General features: G+C 38.9%; 4 protein-coding genes and 1 pseudogene across 8 annotated transcripts; 2 read left to right on the plus strand and 3 right to left on the minus strand.

The window, feature by feature from the left end:
• The first annotated feature begins 392 nt into the window (after positions 1 to 392).
• On the plus strand, positions 393 to 1,900 carry LOC109131760 (DEAD-box ATP-dependent RNA helicase 41 pseudogene; annotated as a pseudogene). Its single transcript, XR_015556542.1, has one exon. The product of XR_015556542.1 is annotated as a DEAD-box ATP-dependent RNA helicase 41 pseudogene (transcript).
• An 81-nt stretch (positions 1,901 to 1,981) lies between these two features.
• LOC104773482 (OVARIAN TUMOR DOMAIN-containing deubiquitinating enzyme 12) lies at positions 1,982 to 4,805 on the plus strand. 2 transcript variants are annotated; one of them, XM_087449680.1, is made up of 10 exons: positions 1,982 to 2,198; positions 2,515 to 2,700; positions 2,834 to 2,907; positions 3,119 to 3,173; positions 3,267 to 3,341; positions 3,488 to 3,561; positions 3,648 to 3,696; positions 4,013 to 4,097; positions 4,213 to 4,269; positions 4,353 to 4,805. In XM_087449680.1, exons 2-10 carry the CDS (start codon positions 2,557 to 2,559, stop codon positions 4,397 to 4,399), a joined length of 660 nt encoding a protein of 219 aa, XP_087305806.1. In that variant the 5' UTR covers positions 1,982 to 2,198; positions 2,515 to 2,556; the 3' UTR covers positions 4,400 to 4,805. The 2 variants fall into 2 exon arrangements, with proteins under 2 accessions (XP_087305806.1, XP_087305809.1); XM_087449683.1 differs by having other exon boundaries at positions 2,160 to 2,396.
• Positions 4,806 to 6,896: 2,091 nt separating this feature from the next.
• LOC147949399 (OVARIAN TUMOR DOMAIN-containing deubiquitinating enzyme 12-like) lies at positions 6,897 to 9,548 on the minus strand. Its single transcript, XM_087449735.1, has 10 exons — positions 9,306 to 9,548; positions 9,002 to 9,187; positions 8,795 to 8,868; positions 8,529 to 8,583; positions 8,361 to 8,435; positions 8,141 to 8,214; positions 8,006 to 8,054; positions 7,605 to 7,689; positions 7,433 to 7,489; positions 6,897 to 7,349 (listed from the first exon to the last, which is right to left on the minus strand). The coding sequence occupies exons 2-10, from the start codon at positions 9,143 to 9,145 to the stop codon at positions 7,303 to 7,305; spliced, it is 660 nt and encodes a 219-aa protein (XP_087305861.1). The 5' UTR covers positions 9,146 to 9,187; positions 9,306 to 9,548; the 3' UTR covers positions 6,897 to 7,302.
• Positions 9,549 to 9,801: 253 nt separating this feature from the next.
• On the minus strand, positions 9,802 to 11,925 carry LOC147949400 (DEAD-box ATP-dependent RNA helicase 41-like). 2 transcript variants are annotated; one of them, XM_087449727.1, is made up of 3 exons: positions 11,832 to 11,925; positions 11,645 to 11,704; positions 9,802 to 11,446 (listed from the first exon to the last, which is right to left on the minus strand). In XM_087449727.1, the coding sequence occupies exons 2-3, from the start codon at positions 11,676 to 11,678 to the stop codon at positions 9,960 to 9,962; spliced, it is 1,521 nt and encodes a 506-aa protein (XP_087305853.1). In that variant the 5' UTR covers positions 11,679 to 11,704; positions 11,832 to 11,925; the 3' UTR covers positions 9,802 to 9,959. The 2 variants fall into 2 exon arrangements, with proteins under 2 accessions (XP_087305853.1, XP_087305843.1); XM_087449717.1 differs by having other exon boundaries at positions 11,645 to 11,904.
• Positions 11,922 to 16,779, minus strand: LOC147949401 (putative ATP-dependent helicase At3g02060, chloroplastic). Of its 2 annotated transcripts, none has more exons than XM_087449688.1 (14): positions 15,966 to 16,779; positions 15,569 to 15,794; positions 15,250 to 15,495; positions 14,912 to 15,046; positions 14,694 to 14,818; positions 14,464 to 14,603; positions 14,219 to 14,289; positions 13,934 to 14,095; positions 13,737 to 13,823; positions 13,490 to 13,663; positions 13,319 to 13,363; positions 12,741 to 13,097; positions 12,391 to 12,645; positions 11,922 to 12,298 (listed from the first exon to the last, which is right to left on the minus strand). In XM_087449688.1, the coding sequence occupies exons 1-13, from the start codon at positions 16,586 to 16,588 to the stop codon at positions 12,544 to 12,546; spliced, it is 2,493 nt and encodes an 830-aa protein (XP_087305814.1). In that variant the 5' UTR covers positions 16,589 to 16,779; the 3' UTR covers positions 11,922 to 12,298; positions 12,391 to 12,543. The 2 variants fall into 2 exon arrangements, with proteins under 2 accessions (XP_087305814.1, XP_087305823.1); XM_087449697.1 differs by having other exon boundaries at positions 11,922 to 12,301; positions 15,966 to 16,718.
• Between the last annotated feature and the right edge of the window lie 58 nt (positions 16,780 to 16,837).

The raw sequence follows: 16,837 nt of genomic DNA on the forward strand, positions 1-16,837 counted from the left end.
CTAAACCCTAAACCCTAAACCCTAAACCCTAAACCCTAAACCCTAAACCCTAAACCCTAAACCCTAAACCCTAAACCCTAAACCCTAAACCCTAAACCCTAAACCCTAAACCCTAAACCCTAAACCCTAAACCCTAAACCCTAAACCCTAAACCCTAAACCCTAAACCCTAAACCCTAAACCCTAAACCCTAAACCCTAAACCCTAAACCCTAAACCCTAAACCCTAAACCCTAAACCCTAAACCCTAAACCCTAAACCCTAAACCCTAAACCCTAAACCCTAAACCCTAAACCCTAAACCCTAAACCCTAAACCCTAAACCCTAAACCCTAAACCCTAAACCCTAAACCCTAAACCCTAAACCCTAAACCCTACTAGAGTGTAAAGAAACACTCCTGAGAAGAATTGACAACGCTACTAGAGTGTTTCCTGCCACAGATGAGTGCTTCTACGTTAGAGAACCAGGATCTTCTTTGGATGATGCTGAGCTGCTTAGAAGGAAGCTTGAGATTCATGTCCAAGGACAAGGAGCAGCAGTCCCTCCACCTGCCTTGACTTTCACTTCATGTGGGCTTCCTCCTAAGCTTCTTCTCAACTTAGAAACCGCTGGCTATGACTTTCCCACTCCTATCCAGATGCAAGCAATTCCAGCTGCTTTAAGCGGCAAAAGTGTGCTCGCCTCAGCCGACACCGGCTCTGGGAAAACAGCTTCTTTTCTTGTTCCTATTATTTCTCGTTGTACAACATATCGCTCTGAGTATCCCTCAGACCAGAGGTGCCCCTTGGCTATGGTTTTGGCTCCAACTAGAGAGCTCTGTGTCCAAGTTGAAGATCAGGCAAAAATGCTCGGAAAGGGACTGCCATTTAAGACTGCACTCGTTGTAGGTGGTGACCCCATGTCTGGACAACTCTACCGCATTCAACAAGGTGTTGAATTGATCATTGGTACCCCAGGCCGAGTTGTGGACCTTCTAGCAAAGCACACCATTGAAGTTGATAACATCATGATGTTTGTGCTGGATGAGGTTGACTGCATGCTTCAGAGAGGCTTCAGGGATCAGGTGATGCAAATATTTCAGGCCTTGTCACAACCGCAGGTCTTGCTGTTCTCTGCAACAGTCTCGAGTGAGGTGGAGAAGGTGGGAGGGTCTCTAGCGAAGGAAATCATTTCGGTATCGATAGGCAAACCCAACAAACCTAACAAGGCTGTCAACCAATTGGCTATTTGGGTTGATGCGAAGCAAAAGAAACAGAAACTCTTTGAGATACTGAGAAGTAAAAACCATTTCAAGCCCCCAGCTGTTGTTTATGTGAGTTCAAGGGTTGGTGCAGATCTCTTGGCTAATGCTATAACTGTTGTCACGGGGATAAAAGCTCTATCGATCCATGGGGAGAAGCCAATGAAGGAGAGGAGAGATGTGATGGGATCGTTTTTGGGTGGAGAGGTGCCCGTTCTTGTATCAACGGGAGTTCTAGGCAGAGGAGTTGACCTCTTGGTGGTAAGGCAGGTGATAGTGTTTGACATGCCTAGCACCATCAAGGAGTACATACATGTAATTGGTAGGGCCTCTAGGATGGGAGAGAAGGGCACTGCCATTTTGTTTGTGAATGAGGACGACAGGAACGTATTCCCTGATTTGGTTGCGGCTTTAAAAAGTAGTGGAGCAGCCATACCTAAGGAACTTATCAATTTGACATCCAGGGAAATGCACAACAAGAAGAAGAGGAGGGTTGGGCACTGAAATGTATGATCCCGATACTAATACTAATTTTGTAGTAAATTCAGAAAAAGGAAGACTTGAGTGCATTAACGAATATGAAGTACAAGGACAAAAGGTTTACTTTGGAAAGAAATCATTATGGACCTGTGATCTATTGAACGTTATTTGGATTACCTAAAGTTTACTTTTCTTGGAATTAAAAAGTGGAATGAATGAATTTACGCCAAGAAAGAAAAAAAAAGAAAGAAAGAAAGATAGAAAGAAAGAAGGGACTCGGGAGTATAAGAAAAGAACGCGGTTTTGGAGGAGTGCTGTAAGAAGTTTTTTATATCCGCCAACAAACTGCCATTGTCTTTTTAATAAAGTTGTGAAAAAAAGACGGACAGAACTTTGGACTTTTTGGACAACATTGAAGCCGTCAAACAAAAGATCGTCGGCACCTGCTTGCTTATCTTCCTGTCTCCTTCGCCTTGAAAGGTTTCAACTTTTCTGCTCTTTTGAATCCTTCTTCTTTCCATCTGTTTTAGATCCGATCTGGTGCATTCTCAGATCCAATCGATTCCTTTTTATTTCATCTTCTATCGCCCCACCCCCCTATTATGTACACTTTGCCTTCTGCTTCCGTTTATCCTTGCGCTCACTCTTTCACGCTCTCTGTCATCTTCTCACGGTCACGTGAGATTGTCTGGATATATATAATCATCTCTTAAATCTTGTTTTTTTTCCTCATGAAGAATATTTTAGGTGTTCATAACTCAAATCATTGAATAATTCAATTCATTTTGTGTCCCAGCTGCACCTCTTGAAGCAATTAGAAAGGAACGAGCTTTAAATCATGGGGGACTCTTCGAGTTCAACCTCTTGGAGCAGTCAAAAGGAGACGGAAGATGATCGGATGATTGCTCTTATGTTATCTGAAGAGTACAGTAAACTAGATGGTGCAGTCGGCAGACGCCTCTCCAATCTTGCTCCCGTACCTGTAAGCTTTTTTCTAGTACCAACAAATACAAGGAATGTAGTATTATTGGTTAGATATTTAATTTGTACATAATGAAACCATCCTAGCTCTTTCCATCTCTCACTCCGTCTAAATATAAGTTCTTGGTTTCCAGCATGTTCCACGGATTAATTCTTATATTCCCAACTTAAGTGATGCTACCTTGGATCATCAACGCCTTCTTCAAAGGTATTTCTCATGTTCACTTCTTCCCCTTTCTCAGTATACATTTCTGATGGTCACTTCTTCCCCTTTCTCAATATAGATAGGACACTCACTCGTTATTGTGAATATGTTTGTGTAATTATTGTGTGATGTTTACTCTTAAAAAGACAAGCTGAGAGTGATTATGTAGGATGCTTTTTTTTAATAATTTAATTAACTTTAATTGACTTTGCAGACTCAATGTGTACGGTTTGTGTGAGTTGAAGGTCTCTGGTGATGGAAACTGCCAGGTGAATGGATGCTACATTTAAACCAATCTGTCATTCATTATGCTATCTCTCTCCGGTTTGTGACCAATCTTATTGAGAATAATGTCTTTTCAGTTTCGAGCACTTTCTGACCAATTATACCGATCTTCAAAGTACCACAAACAAGTTAGGGGAGAAGTTGTAAAACAGGTGAGGTGTCTTATGAGTTCTAAGCCATTGTCGCAGTTGGAGTTTTTCTTTTGCGTGATAGATATTTGTTTCAAAAGTAGGTGTACAGTGTACACATCCTTCTTCTTATCTCATTTTCTAATTGCTCTTCTCCCTTCTAATTTCAGCTCAAAGACAATCGGTCTATGTATGCAAGTTATGTTCCAATGAAATACAAACGATATTACAAGAGGATGGCAAAGTATGTTCTGCAAACATATTATTTTCTAATTAAGCTTCTAAATTCTTTTTTTTTTGTTTAAGAAATGTTTCAAAACTAAATCACAGACTTGGAGAATGGGGAGACCATATTACCTTACAAGCAGCGGCTGATAGCGTAAGTTTACTTTTTGTCTCAATACTATCTACAACACTAATATACGTAAAGACACTTTAAATAATTATCTTTGCATTGTTCTCATGTCATCGTGCTCTAATTCTCAACTCTCAAGAAAACACTTACGTTTCTTTTGTTATTATCTCGTCTTCTTCATGTATTTATTTTCTCTCCTTATGGATTACATAAATAGGTGAACATTTCACATATCCTGTGAAGACATGTAACGTAACCACATACAAAATAACCAATAATTTCGTGTAGTTTTCCTTTTCCTGTTTCTTACAAAATTTCCTTTGTATCTCCCTTTGTGCAGTTTTCAGCAAAGATATGTCTGCTGACATCCTTTAGAGACACTTGCTTCATTGAAATTATACCTCAATACCAAGAACCTAAGCGTGGTTAGACTACAATATTTTTTTCCTTTCACCTTCACATAATGCTATTTGATCTGAAGTGACATATGATAAATGAAGTGTTACAAAGTTGTGACTATTTATGTTTGCAACTGTGCAGAGTTATGGTTAAGTTTCTGGTCAGAGGTGCATTATAACTCTTTATACGATATTCAAGGTTTGTTTTGTGCTTTGGAAATGTAACGAAATGGTAGCTATGTCCTTGATGACACTGATTATGATCTTCCTTTCTGAGTGTAGTTGCTCCAGTTCAGCAGAAGCCAAAGAGAAAACATTGGTTGTTCTAAAAGGCATGCCTCTCACACGTCCCATATTAAGACCTTTAACTCTTTCTCGTACATTTGTGCATAAAGCATATTCTCGTATATCATAACTCTTTCTTCACACTTCTCTCTGTATACATACGAACTAGCTTGAGCTCTAACATTTCTAAGCCGAAATAAGGTAGTGGGACCAAGGCAAAGAAAATATGACAGTTTCAATAACCTCAGGGGAATAGAATCTCAGAATTCGATTAAAGCTTGTGAGCTCCAGATAATGGGGAAGTTTTCGGTTGATATGAGACTTGGATTGTCATGACTTATCCAGGCCAAATTATGTCATCCAATGATTTTCATTTGTGTTAGGTTTCACCTATACTATAACATCTTGTAACGTCTTTTGGTTGTATTGAAAATTGAATCATACTTTAAATTCCACATGCGCACAATAGGATTTATAGCTCTTTGTCCAAGATTCAATCCTTATAATTGGAGTCTTTACTGGACTTTCTTTTTCTTTCAAAGTCTCCATCTTTTCTGGTTAATGTTCTATACATTGTTCAGACGCTAATGAGTCCTTTGACCAACACAAATAAGCTCGGAGTAGCAACTCTTATTATTATAGTGATATTACTTTATTTAGAAATTATTAAAAGATGTTATAAAGTTTATGGTTTTGGAATTAGAATTTGTAATATTTAGAAAACATAAATAAATTACAAATACTATAAACAAATTAACTTATAGTTTTTATCTTTTAACATACGCAACTATGAAACAGAGTCCACGTACAGTTTGGTAAACCTCTTCTAATATAATTAAGAGTTACAAAAAAAAAAAAGCATGCAACTCATTCCAGAATAAGTATTTCTTATGTCATAATTCCTAGACTAAACCTAACATTTGGATAGTTTAATGCTAGGACAATATCAATAGGTTATTTAGCTTCATTTAATAAACACATTATATGATAGAGCTTTAATTTAGATGGCTCCATGATTTTAGAGCTTTTGATATATGTATTTTCATAAGCTTTCATTTAGGTTGCCGTTTTAATATGATCACAAAATTAAAACGCATTAGGATCCGTAACCCGGAATTAATCCGGATCCCGATCCGGGTCCATGTTCTCTCTCACGCTCCTCTTTGGGTAATATAATATAGACGTTACAAAGCTTATTTAGATCCAACGGCTCTTATTCATCTAAATTCAAATTCTCCCCAATTTACATACACACTCTCCTTCTCTCTCTCGCTCTCTTTGATTCAGAATTTTCGGTTCTCTCGTTCTTTGGGTTCTTTAGCGCAGATCCACCATTGAAGGAGGTATTATGTTCCGTTTCTATAGTCGTAATTGTGACTTGTGCTTACAGATTCATGATTGATTTGTGATTTTTGTTTGATTCCTTTTCTTTTGATGGTTTCGCTGATCATCTATGATTTTTGGGGTACATAGAAACATAGGGTTTATAGGGTATAGGATTTAAACACATAGGGTTTAGGGAATCAAACAAAAATCATAGATGATCAGCGAAACCATCAAAAGAAAAGGAATCAAACAAAAATCACAAATCAATCATGAATCTGTAAGCACAAGTCACAATTACGACTACAGAAACGGAACATAATACCTCCTTCAATGGTGGATCTGCGCTAAAGAACCCAAAGAACGAGAGAACCGAAAATTCTGAATCAAAGAGAGCGAGAGAGAGAAGGAGAGTGTGTATGTAAATTGGGGAGAATTTGAATTTAGATGAATAAGAGCCGTTGGATCTAAATAAGCTTTGTAACGTCTATATTATATTACCCAAAGAGGAGCGTGAGAGAGAACATGGACCCGGATCGGGATCCGGATTAATTCCGGGTTACGGATCCTAATGCGTTTTAATTTTGTGATCATATTAAAACGGCAACCTAAATGAAAGCTTATGAAAATACATATATCAAAAGCTCTAAAATCATGGAGCCATCTAAATTAAAGCTCTATCATATAATGTGTTTATTAAATGAAGCTAAATAACCTATTGATATTGTCCTAGCATTAAACTATCCAAATGTTAGGTTTAGTCTAGGAATTATGACATAAGAAATACTTATTCTGGAATGAGTTGCATGCTTTTTTTTTTTTGTAACTCTTAATTATATTAGAAGAGGTTTACCAAACTGTACGTGGACTCTGTTTCATAGTTGCGTATGTTAAAAGATAAAAACTATAAGTTAATTTGTTTATAGTATTTGTAATTTATTTATGTTTTCTAAATATTACAAATTCTAATTCCAAAACCATAAACTTTATAACATCTTTTAATAATTTCTAAATAAAGTAATATCACTATAATAATAAGAGTTGCTACTCCGAGCTTATTTGTGTTGGTCAAAGGACTCATTAGCGTCTGAACAATGTATAGAACATTAACCAGAAAAGATGGAGACTTTGAAAGAAAAAGAAAGTCCAGTAAAGACTCCAATTATAAGGATTGAATCTTGGACAAAGAGCTATAAATCCTATTGTGCGCATGTGGAATTTAAAGTATGATTCAATTTTCAATACAACCAAAAGACGTTACAAGATGTTATAGTATAGGTGAAACCTAACACAAATGAAAATCATTGGATGACATAATTTGGCCTGGATAAGTCATGACAATCCAAGTCTCATATCAACCGAAAACTTCCCCATTATCTGGAGCTCACAAGCTTTAATCGAATTCTGAGATTCTATTCCCCTGAGGTTATTGAAACTGTCATATTTTCTTTGCCTTGGTCCCACTACCTTATTTCGGCTTAGAAATGTTAGAGCTCAAGCTAGTTCGTATGTATACAGAGAGAAGTGTGAAGAAAGAGTTATGATATACGAGAATATGCTTTATGCACAAATGTACGAGAAAGAGTTAAAGGTCTTAATATGGGACGTGTGAGAGGCATGCCTTTTAGAACAACCAATGTTTTCTCTTTGGCTTCTGCTGAACTGGAGCAACTACACTCAGAAAGGAAGATCATAATCAGTGTCATCAAGGACATAGCTACCATTTCGTTACATTTCCAAAGCACAAAACAAACCTTGAATATCGTATAAAGAGTTATAATGCACCTCTGACCAGAAACTTAACCATAACTCTGCACAGTTGCAAACATAAATAGTCACAACTTTGTAACACTTCATTTATCATATGTCACTTCAGATCAAATAGCATTATGTGAAGGTGAAAGGAAAAAAATATTGTAGTCTAACCACGCTTAGGTTCTTGGTATTGAGGTATAATTTCAATGAAGCAAGTGTCTCTAAAGGATGTCAGCAGACATATCTTTGCTGAAAACTGCACAAAGGGAGATACAAAGGAAATTTTGTAAGAAACAGGAAAAGGAAAACTACACGAAATTATTGGTTATTTTGTATGTGGTTACGTTACATGTCTTCACAGGATATGTGAAATGTTCACCTATTTATGTAATCCATAAGGAGAGAAAATAAATACATGAAGAAGACGAGATAATAACAAAAGAAACGTAAGTGTTTTCTTGAGAGTTGAGAATTAGAGCACGATGACATGAGAACAATGCAAAGATAATTATTTAAAGTGTCTTTACGTATATTAGTGTTGTAGATAGTATTGAGACAAAAAGTAAACTTACGCTATCAGCCGCTGCTTGTAAGGTAATATGGTCTCCCCATTCTCCAAGTCTGTGATTTAGTTTTGAAACATTTCTTAAACAAAAAAAAAAGAATTTAGAAGCTTAATTAGAAAATAATATGTTTGCAGAACATACTTTGCCATCCTCTTGTAATATCGTTTGTATTTCATTGGAACATAACTTGCATACATAGACCGATTGTCTTTGAGCTGAAATTAGAAGGGAGAAGAGCAATTAGAAAATGAGATAAGAAGAAGGATGTGTACACTGTACACCTACTTTTGAAACAAATATCTATCACGCAAAAGAAAAACTCCAACTGCGACAATGGCTTAGAACTCATAAGACACCTCACCTGTTTTACAACTTCTCCCCTAACTTGTTTGTGGTACTTTGAAGATCGGTATAATTGGTCAGAAAGTGCTCGAAACTGAAAAGACATTATTCTCAATAAGATTGGTCACAAACCGGAGAGAGATAGCATAATGAATGACAGATTGGTTTAAATGTAGCATCCATTCACCTGGCAGTTTCCATCACCAGAGACCTTCAACTCACACAAACCGTACACATTGAGTCTGCAAAGTCAATTAAAGTTAATTAAATTATTAAAAAAAAGCATCCTACATAATCACTCTCAGCTTGTCTTTTTAAGAGTAAACATCACACAATAATTACACAAACATATTCACAATAACGAGTGAGTGTCCTATCTATATTGAGAAAGGGGAAGAAGTGACCATCAGAAATGTATACTGAGAAAGGGGAAGAAGTGAACATGAGAAATACCTTTGAAGAAGGCGTTGATGATCCAAGGTAGCATCACTTAAGTTGGGAATATAAGAATTAATCCGTGGAACATGCTGGAAACCAAGAACTTATATTTAGACGGAGTGAGAGATGGAAAGAGCTAGGATGGTTTCATTATGTACAAATTAAATATCTAACCAATAATACTACATTCCTTGTATTTGTTGGTACTAGAAAAAAGCTTACAGGTACGGGAGCAAGATTGGAGAGGCGTCTGCCGACTGCACCATCTAGTTTACTGTACTCTTCAGATAACATAAGAGCAATCATCCGATCATCTTCCGTCTCCTTTTGACTGCTCCAAGAGGTTGAACTCGAAGAGTCCCCCATGATTTAAAGCTCGTTCCTTTCTAATTGCTTCAAGAGGTGCAGCTGGGACACAAAATGAATTGAATTATTCAATGATTTGAGTTATGAACACCTAAAATATTCTTCATGAGGAAAAAAAACAAGATTTAAGAGATGATTATATATATCCAGACAATCTCACGTGACCGTGAGAAGATGACAGAGAGCGTGAAAGAGTGAGCGCAAGGATAAACGGAAGCAGAAGGCAAAGTGTACATAATAGGGGGGTGGGGCGATAGAAGATGAAATAAAAAGGAATCGATTGGATCTGAGAATGCACCAGATCGGATCTAAAACAGATGGAAAGAAGAAGGATTCAAAAGAGCAGAAAAGTTGAAACCTTTCAAGGCGAAGGAGACAGGAAGATAAGCAAGCAGGTGCCGACGATCTTTTGTTTGACGGCTTCAATGTTGTCCAAAAAGTCCAAAGTTCTGTCCGTCTTTTTTTCACAACTTTATTAAAAAGACAATGGCAGTTTGTTGGCGGATATAAAAAACTTCTTACAGCACTCCTCCAAAACCGCGTTCTTTTCTTATACTCCCGAGTCCCTTCTTTCTTTCTATCTTTCTTTCTTTCTTTTTTTTTCTTTCTTGGCGTAAATTCATTCATTCCACTTTTTAATTCCAAGAAAAGTAAACTTTAGGTAATCCAAATAACGTTCAATAGATCACAGGTCCATAATGATTTCTTTCCAAAGTAAACCTTTTGTCCTTGTACTTCATATTCGTTAATGCACTCAAGTCTTCCTTTTTCTGAATTTACTACAAAATTAGTATTAGTATCGGGATCATACATTTCAGTGCCCAACCCTCCTCTTCTTCTTGTTGTGCATTTCCCTGGATGTCAAATTGATAAGTTCCTTAGGTATGGCTGCTCCACTACTTTTTAAAGCCGCAACCAAATCAGGGAATACGTTCCTGTCGTCCTCATTCACAAACAAAATGGCAGTGCCCTTCTCTCCCATCCTAGAGGCCCTACCAATTACATGTATGTACTCCTTGATGGTGCTAGGCATGTCAAACACTATCACCTGCCTTACCACCAAGAGGTCAACTCCTCTGCCTAGAACTCCCGTTGATACAAGAACGGGCACCTCTCCACCCAAAAACGATCCCATCACATCTCTCCTCTCCTTCATTGGCTTCTCCCCATGGATCGATAGAGCTTTTATCCCCGTGACAACAGTTATAGCATTAGCCAAGAGATCTGCACCAACCCTTGAACTCACATAAACAACAGCTGGGGGCTTGAAATGGTTTTTACTTCTCAGTATCTCAAAGAGTTTCTGTTTCTTTTGCTTCGCATCAACCCAAATAGCCAATTGGTTGACAGCCTTGTTAGGTTTGTTGGGTTTGCCTATCGATACCGAAATGATTTCCTTCGCTAGAGACCCTCCCACCTTCTCCACCTCACTCGAGACTGTTGCAGAGAACAGCAAGACCTGCGGTTGTGACAAGGCCTGAAATATTTGCATCACCTGATCCCTGAAGCCTCTCTGAAGCATGCAGTCAACCTCATCCAGCACAAACATCATGATGTTATCAACTTCAATGGTGTGCTTTGCTAGAAGGTCCACAACTCGGCCTGGGGTACCAATGATCAATTCAACACCTTGTTGAATGCGGTAGAGTTGTCCAGACATGGGGTCACCACCTACAACGAGTGCAGTCTTAAATGGCAGTCCCTTTCCGAGCATTTTTGCCTGATCTTCAACTTGGACACAGAGCTCTCTAGTTGGAGCCAAAACCATAGCCAAGGGGCACCTCTGGTCTGAGGGATACTCAGAGCGATATGTTGTACAACGAGAAATAATAGGAACAAGAAAAGAAGCTGTTTTCCCAGAGCCGGTGTCGGCTGAGGCGAGCACACTTTTGCCGCTTAAAGCAGCTGGAATTGCTTGCATCTGGATAGGAGTGGGAAAGTCATAGCCAGCGGTTTCTAAGTTGAGAAGAAGCTTAGGAGGAAGCCCACATGAAGTGAAAGTCAAGGCAGGTGGAGGGACTGCTGCTCCTTGTCCTTGGACATGAATCTCAAGCTTCCTTCTAAGCAGCTCAGCATCATCCAAAGAAGATCCTGGTTCTCTAACGTAGAAGCACTCATCTGTGGCAGGAAACACTCTAGTAGCGTTGTCAATTCTTCTCAGGAGTGTTTCTTTACACTCGAGGCTGCAGACGTCATCGTTGGTCTCGTCACAAATGTATTCACCATAACGATTGCAGATAACACATTTAGGCTCCCCGGAAAGAGGGTCTCTTTGATCTATAGACTTTTGTTTGACAACATCTACAACAAGGATAATAAAAACAAATTTAGAAAATGGCTGGTGAGTAAAACTCTTAGAAATGTCAAAGGGCACTAGATGAGCTCAATAAAACCGTATCAAAACAGAAGATGGATCAGATCTCGGTTCCCATGTCATAAAAGGAGAGTCGATGCAAGAATTACGAATTACTATTTGGTACAGAGTACAGACTAACTAACCAGTGAGGTGCGGGATGCACACTTCTTCAATCATTATTCAGAGGAACCAGCTTCTGCAATCTATATGCACAAGACAAGATGATGAATCAGTAAAACATCGTCGACGAAAGGAAAAATACCTAACACATGGAACCAGAGCTCCCCTGCGACAAAGACATCAATCTCAATACTTCAAGGAGAGATATACAAATAATAGATTCGCAAACAGAAGGAGTATCCGATCGTAAGGTTGATTGATCAATGGCAATTCACAAGGGGACGAGAAGGGAAGAAGAAGAAGACAATTGAGGGGGATATAATAGGACATATAATGGGCTTTTTACTGGGCCATACACAATCAGGTTCGGCTGCAAATATCCAGAAGAAAAAAACTAACATCACCGGTTCGGTCTTACATTAAAAAAAAAAAAAAAAAAAAAAAAAAAAAAAAAATCACTATTAAAATTCCCACAATATACATGGATTTCCAAAACTTTACCAACTCGTAAAATTGGTTGACGATCTCAACGTGAAATATGGCCCGAGTTATGGCCTCCTGTTTAATGGAATTATTCCAAATCCACTTTTCGTCGTCAGAGAAACTCATAGAATCTCTCAACCGCGGTACAAAGAACGGAGAGACGACTTCGTCAAATAAGATTCGAGTTTGGGTGGCTGCTGCGAACAGGGAAAGAGAAAGGATTAGGAAAAAGGTCACCGCTGTTGAAATCTAATAAGTTGATGCAATCAGATTGAGACGTATGTACCTGATTTACATGCTGCCCTTGTAGATATTTTATGCAAATATTACTCTCCTCACTTCATGAAGAAAACTTCACAACAACACAAGTGCTGAGGAGTCCCTTTTCTTTTAACACATCCTACACGTGACGTACGCAAGAGAATCTGTGAAGGGGGAACTAATATTTGATAAGAGCAGGTAGTGATGCATGAAGTTCTGACAAGCACTGGAACATCCAGTTCAGTAACTGTTCTCTTGGTAGCTCCAACAGAAGTTCCGCCTGCGCATATCATGTAAAGCCCTTAAGTTCATCTTAAGCGTGGCTTATGAAAAAAAAAAGATTACACAAATACCACTAATTCACTCATAAAGTACCATTATTTGATCTCCTTCGTATATCAAGGAGCTTCGGTAAACGTCACAAGTCATGGAATCTGTGATCAGCTTGAACACCTTCTTACTCATATTTGTTTTCATGACAACTATCTTGCCTGATGCATATATTTTGTTTACTCCAAGATCAGCTGCCATGCGTCTCACATACAGCTTCTTTAGAATAATCTCCATGGAGTAAGGTTCTTTCCCATATTGGCGACGCAGGTTCTCTGTGAATTGCATTAGACTCCACATATCTTTCTCAGCTGCTTTTTCAGCTTCATTGATGATCTCCATCGGATTTTCCAGGTAATTTACATACTCAGAGGGAAGCCGGGGGTTAATATTTATGTCAATCTGGAAAACAGAGCAAAATGAGGAATTATAAAGTCATCAATTACTACAGTTCGAGGCATAACAACTGCATTGAAATTTTAACTTCTCCAGTTACTCCTGCACAAGTAAAGAGACCTAGAAACTATCATACTTAGCCTTCATGATACACTTGGAAACATTTTGATCTTGTGTAATTTTTAATCTAAAACAAAACCTTTCTTACAAGTTGAAATGGAACATACCATCACAAGGTTATATGGAACCGAAAAAATACGGAGTTCCTCCACCTAGAAACAACCAACAAGATTGACTCACAAGTCAATAACCAAGCCTAATTTTAAAAAGGATAGACATAAGGCTCATCAGTGTCATAATCATTGAGAATGTAGAAGGAGACTTTAATCATAATATACCTTGGACAGACTCTCAAAAAGCATTTCAAAGAAGAGATCGATACCGACATTTCCAACATCCCCCGTCTGTTGTTCTCCAAAGATAGTCCCAAAACCTCTTATACCCATATCCCTCTCCGCAAGTTGGAAACCTTGTCCAAGTTCACGGCACTCTTCAAGAGCGCTAAGCCTTTCCTGCATAGTCAGCGTATACATTACATGCCAGCGTCTGCCAAGGGAATAGAACAAATAAAGTCACCCCCAATACCAGTGCTTGATCAGAGAGTAGCGATTTATCGGGATAAAATAGATAGGCATGAGCTTCTTTATCCGCCCGACCAACCCTTCCACGCAACTGTTGACCGCAACAAAAGAAAGAAATGTAAGAAGCTATTCACCTTTTTTTGTGAAAGATAACTACAATAGAAATGACGCAAAATAAAGAAAAACAGGTAACTTTGGCACCTGGTACAACTGAGCGAGCCCAAATTGTTGAACATCCTGAATGATTATGGTATTTGCATTTTGAATATCAAGTCCACTTTCAACGATATTAGTACATATGAGGATTTTGATCTTTCCTTGCGCAAATCTCTCCATCGTTTCCTCTAGTTGTTTCGAGTATTGCTGTGTATATATCAATGTAGCAGGATAGCAAAAACAGTGCTTAGGAGGAATCCATGAGATGTGCTTATATCGGATGAATGAGCATCCAAATGTCAAGTGCTGCTAAGAAAGGCCACAACATACCTTTCCATGTGCCATAGCAATGTCAATATCTGGAAATGCTTCTTCAAGAAAATCCATCACTTCTTCTAGTCCTGATAAGGAAGAATAAAGTGGTAAATCGATAATGGACAAATGTAAAGGCTGGAAATGAGAAAAAAATATTCCACGGTCAAGAAGTTTCTGATTATACTAGTCTCTGAGTTACGACCAAGATCAAAGGTAGTCATATTAAGAGAAAACGTAGCAAAAGACAAATCGCATTCTACCCTTAATCCGAGGCAAGACATAGAAAACTTGGCCACCACGATCCAGCTCGTTTTTTATTGCTTCTATCACCTTTTCCTTACGGAATGACGAAAGATGTGTTTTTATTGGAATCCTCTCCGGAGGCGGTGTGGAGATTAGACTAAAACATTAAGAAGAAAAAAAGGCTTATTTATTAGTCTCATCGAATTCTATCAGTGCGTATATAATATTAAACACATCATGTCGCAACCTGGCATCCCGGAATCCAGTCAAAGCTAAGTACAGTGTCCTTGGTATGGGTGTTGCGGATAATGTAAGCACATCCACCGATGTTTTGAAAGATGCAATCTTTTCTTTCTGCTTGACCCCAAATCTCTGTTAAGTTAGAAAACATTATCGTCAACTAATCCAAGTATCATTCCAAGATTATGCATAAACAACTTATTTTCAATGAATATAGAGCAGAACCTGTTCCTCATCAACCACAAGGAGGCCTAAGTTACTGTACACAACACGGCTCCCGAGAAGTGAGTGAGTGCCCACAATGATATCGAGATGTCCATTTTTTATCATTTCCAAATACTCCTCCTTTTCTGCTTTAGTCTGCATAATGTCGAAGATGTGACTATGGTCAATTCCAGGTAAAACCATGAACAACTTACACACAGCCGACAGCATGTAACCCACAACCACTAAAGTCTGAAACAAAATTGAGTGTTCTGCATTGACATGTGTAGAGTTTACCAGTTTGCATCTGGAAAAACTCAAAGAAGAAATTTTTTTTCTCAGAAACAGTGATTCAATACCTGAAACCGACTTAAAAGGCCCACTTTGATTTGTGGATACAAGGAAAACCGCTCTGAGATTACATCGTAATGTTGCTTCGCCAATACAATAGTCGGTGCTAAAACCATAGCTTGTTTTCCAGCTGAAACCACACAAAAGATGGCTCGTAGAGCAACCTCAGTTTTACCAAACCCAACATCTCCACAGATCAATCGGTCCATAGGTGTTTCTCTCTCTGTCAAATCCTTCTCAACATCCAAGAAAGCCTGCAAGGAAAACTCAGCTTTAAGTAAATTGGAATATGAATGATGAAAAGTAAAAGATAGCTGGCAATAATACCTGCTTCTGGTCGGGTGTAGCGTTATAAGGAAATTGAGCAGCAAAATCAGCCATGATGGGGTTTTTTGGATAAGGATATCTCTTCTGTCTAAGCCTATGAAGATATAGCTCCATCAAGTCAACGACCATTTTCTGAATTGCTACTTTTCCTTTGGTCTTTCTTCTTTCCCAAACACTAGTGTCACTCAGCCGACTCAAAGTCCGAGGCCGTTTGGACTCATTTGGACTGGAACAGAACATACAAATATGATGACATGAATAAACCAGCAGTAAGGGACAAAGACAGGGACGGCAAAGGAGGGGTTTTCAATGTACAAAAGGAAGATAGAGCCACGGCACCAAACAAAAGCGAGACAAAAACTGTGAGCTGAGTCAATTTAGAAAGAGAAAGACATACAGATTGTATCGGTAGAGCAAACGTGAGGCCTGTTTGAGGGGAAGCTTGGCCATGCCATCTGCATACTCTATAAAGACATATTCGAGGGGCTCTGAGGAATCCTTGGGGACATCAAATTTTATCCCAACAAAACGCCCAATGCCTACTTTCTTGTGCACCACATAATCACCGGAAAGGAGACTGTAAGGGTCAACCTTGTAGCTAAAACCACCCGCACCAGCAGCCTCTGTACCTTGCCTAAATCCTTTGAGCTTCTGCAAACCCCTCTCTTGTTGTTCCCTGACCATATGAATGTACTTCTCGGCCTCCTCAGAGTCCATGGCTGGCCTAGCGGTCTCTCTCTTGCCGAGGTCACGCCGAATCCTCTCGTTGAGGAGGGAAATTGAGTCGCTTTCCGCTAACTCTGGCTTCTCTCTCCATCTGGTAGGTTTTGCGGCAGTAGCGGAGAGAGAGGAAACAGTGACCACCAGCGGAGGAAGAGATGATGAGTTTCGGGTGATGGAGGAGCGCCTGAGCCTGAGCCTGAGCCTGAGAGAGAAGAGCCTCCGCGGCGAAGGAAAGGAGCAGAGCTTGAAGACGAGGGGTATAGTAATCGGGTCGGGATTTGGGAGCAAAGATGTCATCCTTAACAAAGAAAGAAGAACCCCAGAGGTTTTAGATTGAGAAGGGGATAGATAATGAAGAGAGAGAGTGTGAAAATGAGATGCTTAGCTTTTTTTAGCTTAAGGGTGGTTAGTTTGCTACAGGGAGCAGCTTCCAAGCACACATTTTAGGATTTGCGTGGTTGAGTAAAAAATTGTACATCATCCATCCCTTCCGTAATTAAAAAAAACTGGCAATTTTATCCCTTGATTAAGATACAATGTTCCAAA

This window comes from Camelina sativa, chromosome 1 (genome assembly GCF_030686135.1).
Source record: "Camelina sativa cultivar CO46 ecotype springtype chromosome 1, ASM3068613v1".
In the NCBI taxonomy this organism is placed as follows: domain Eukaryota; kingdom Viridiplantae; phylum Streptophyta; class Magnoliopsida; order Brassicales; family Brassicaceae; genus Camelina; species Camelina sativa.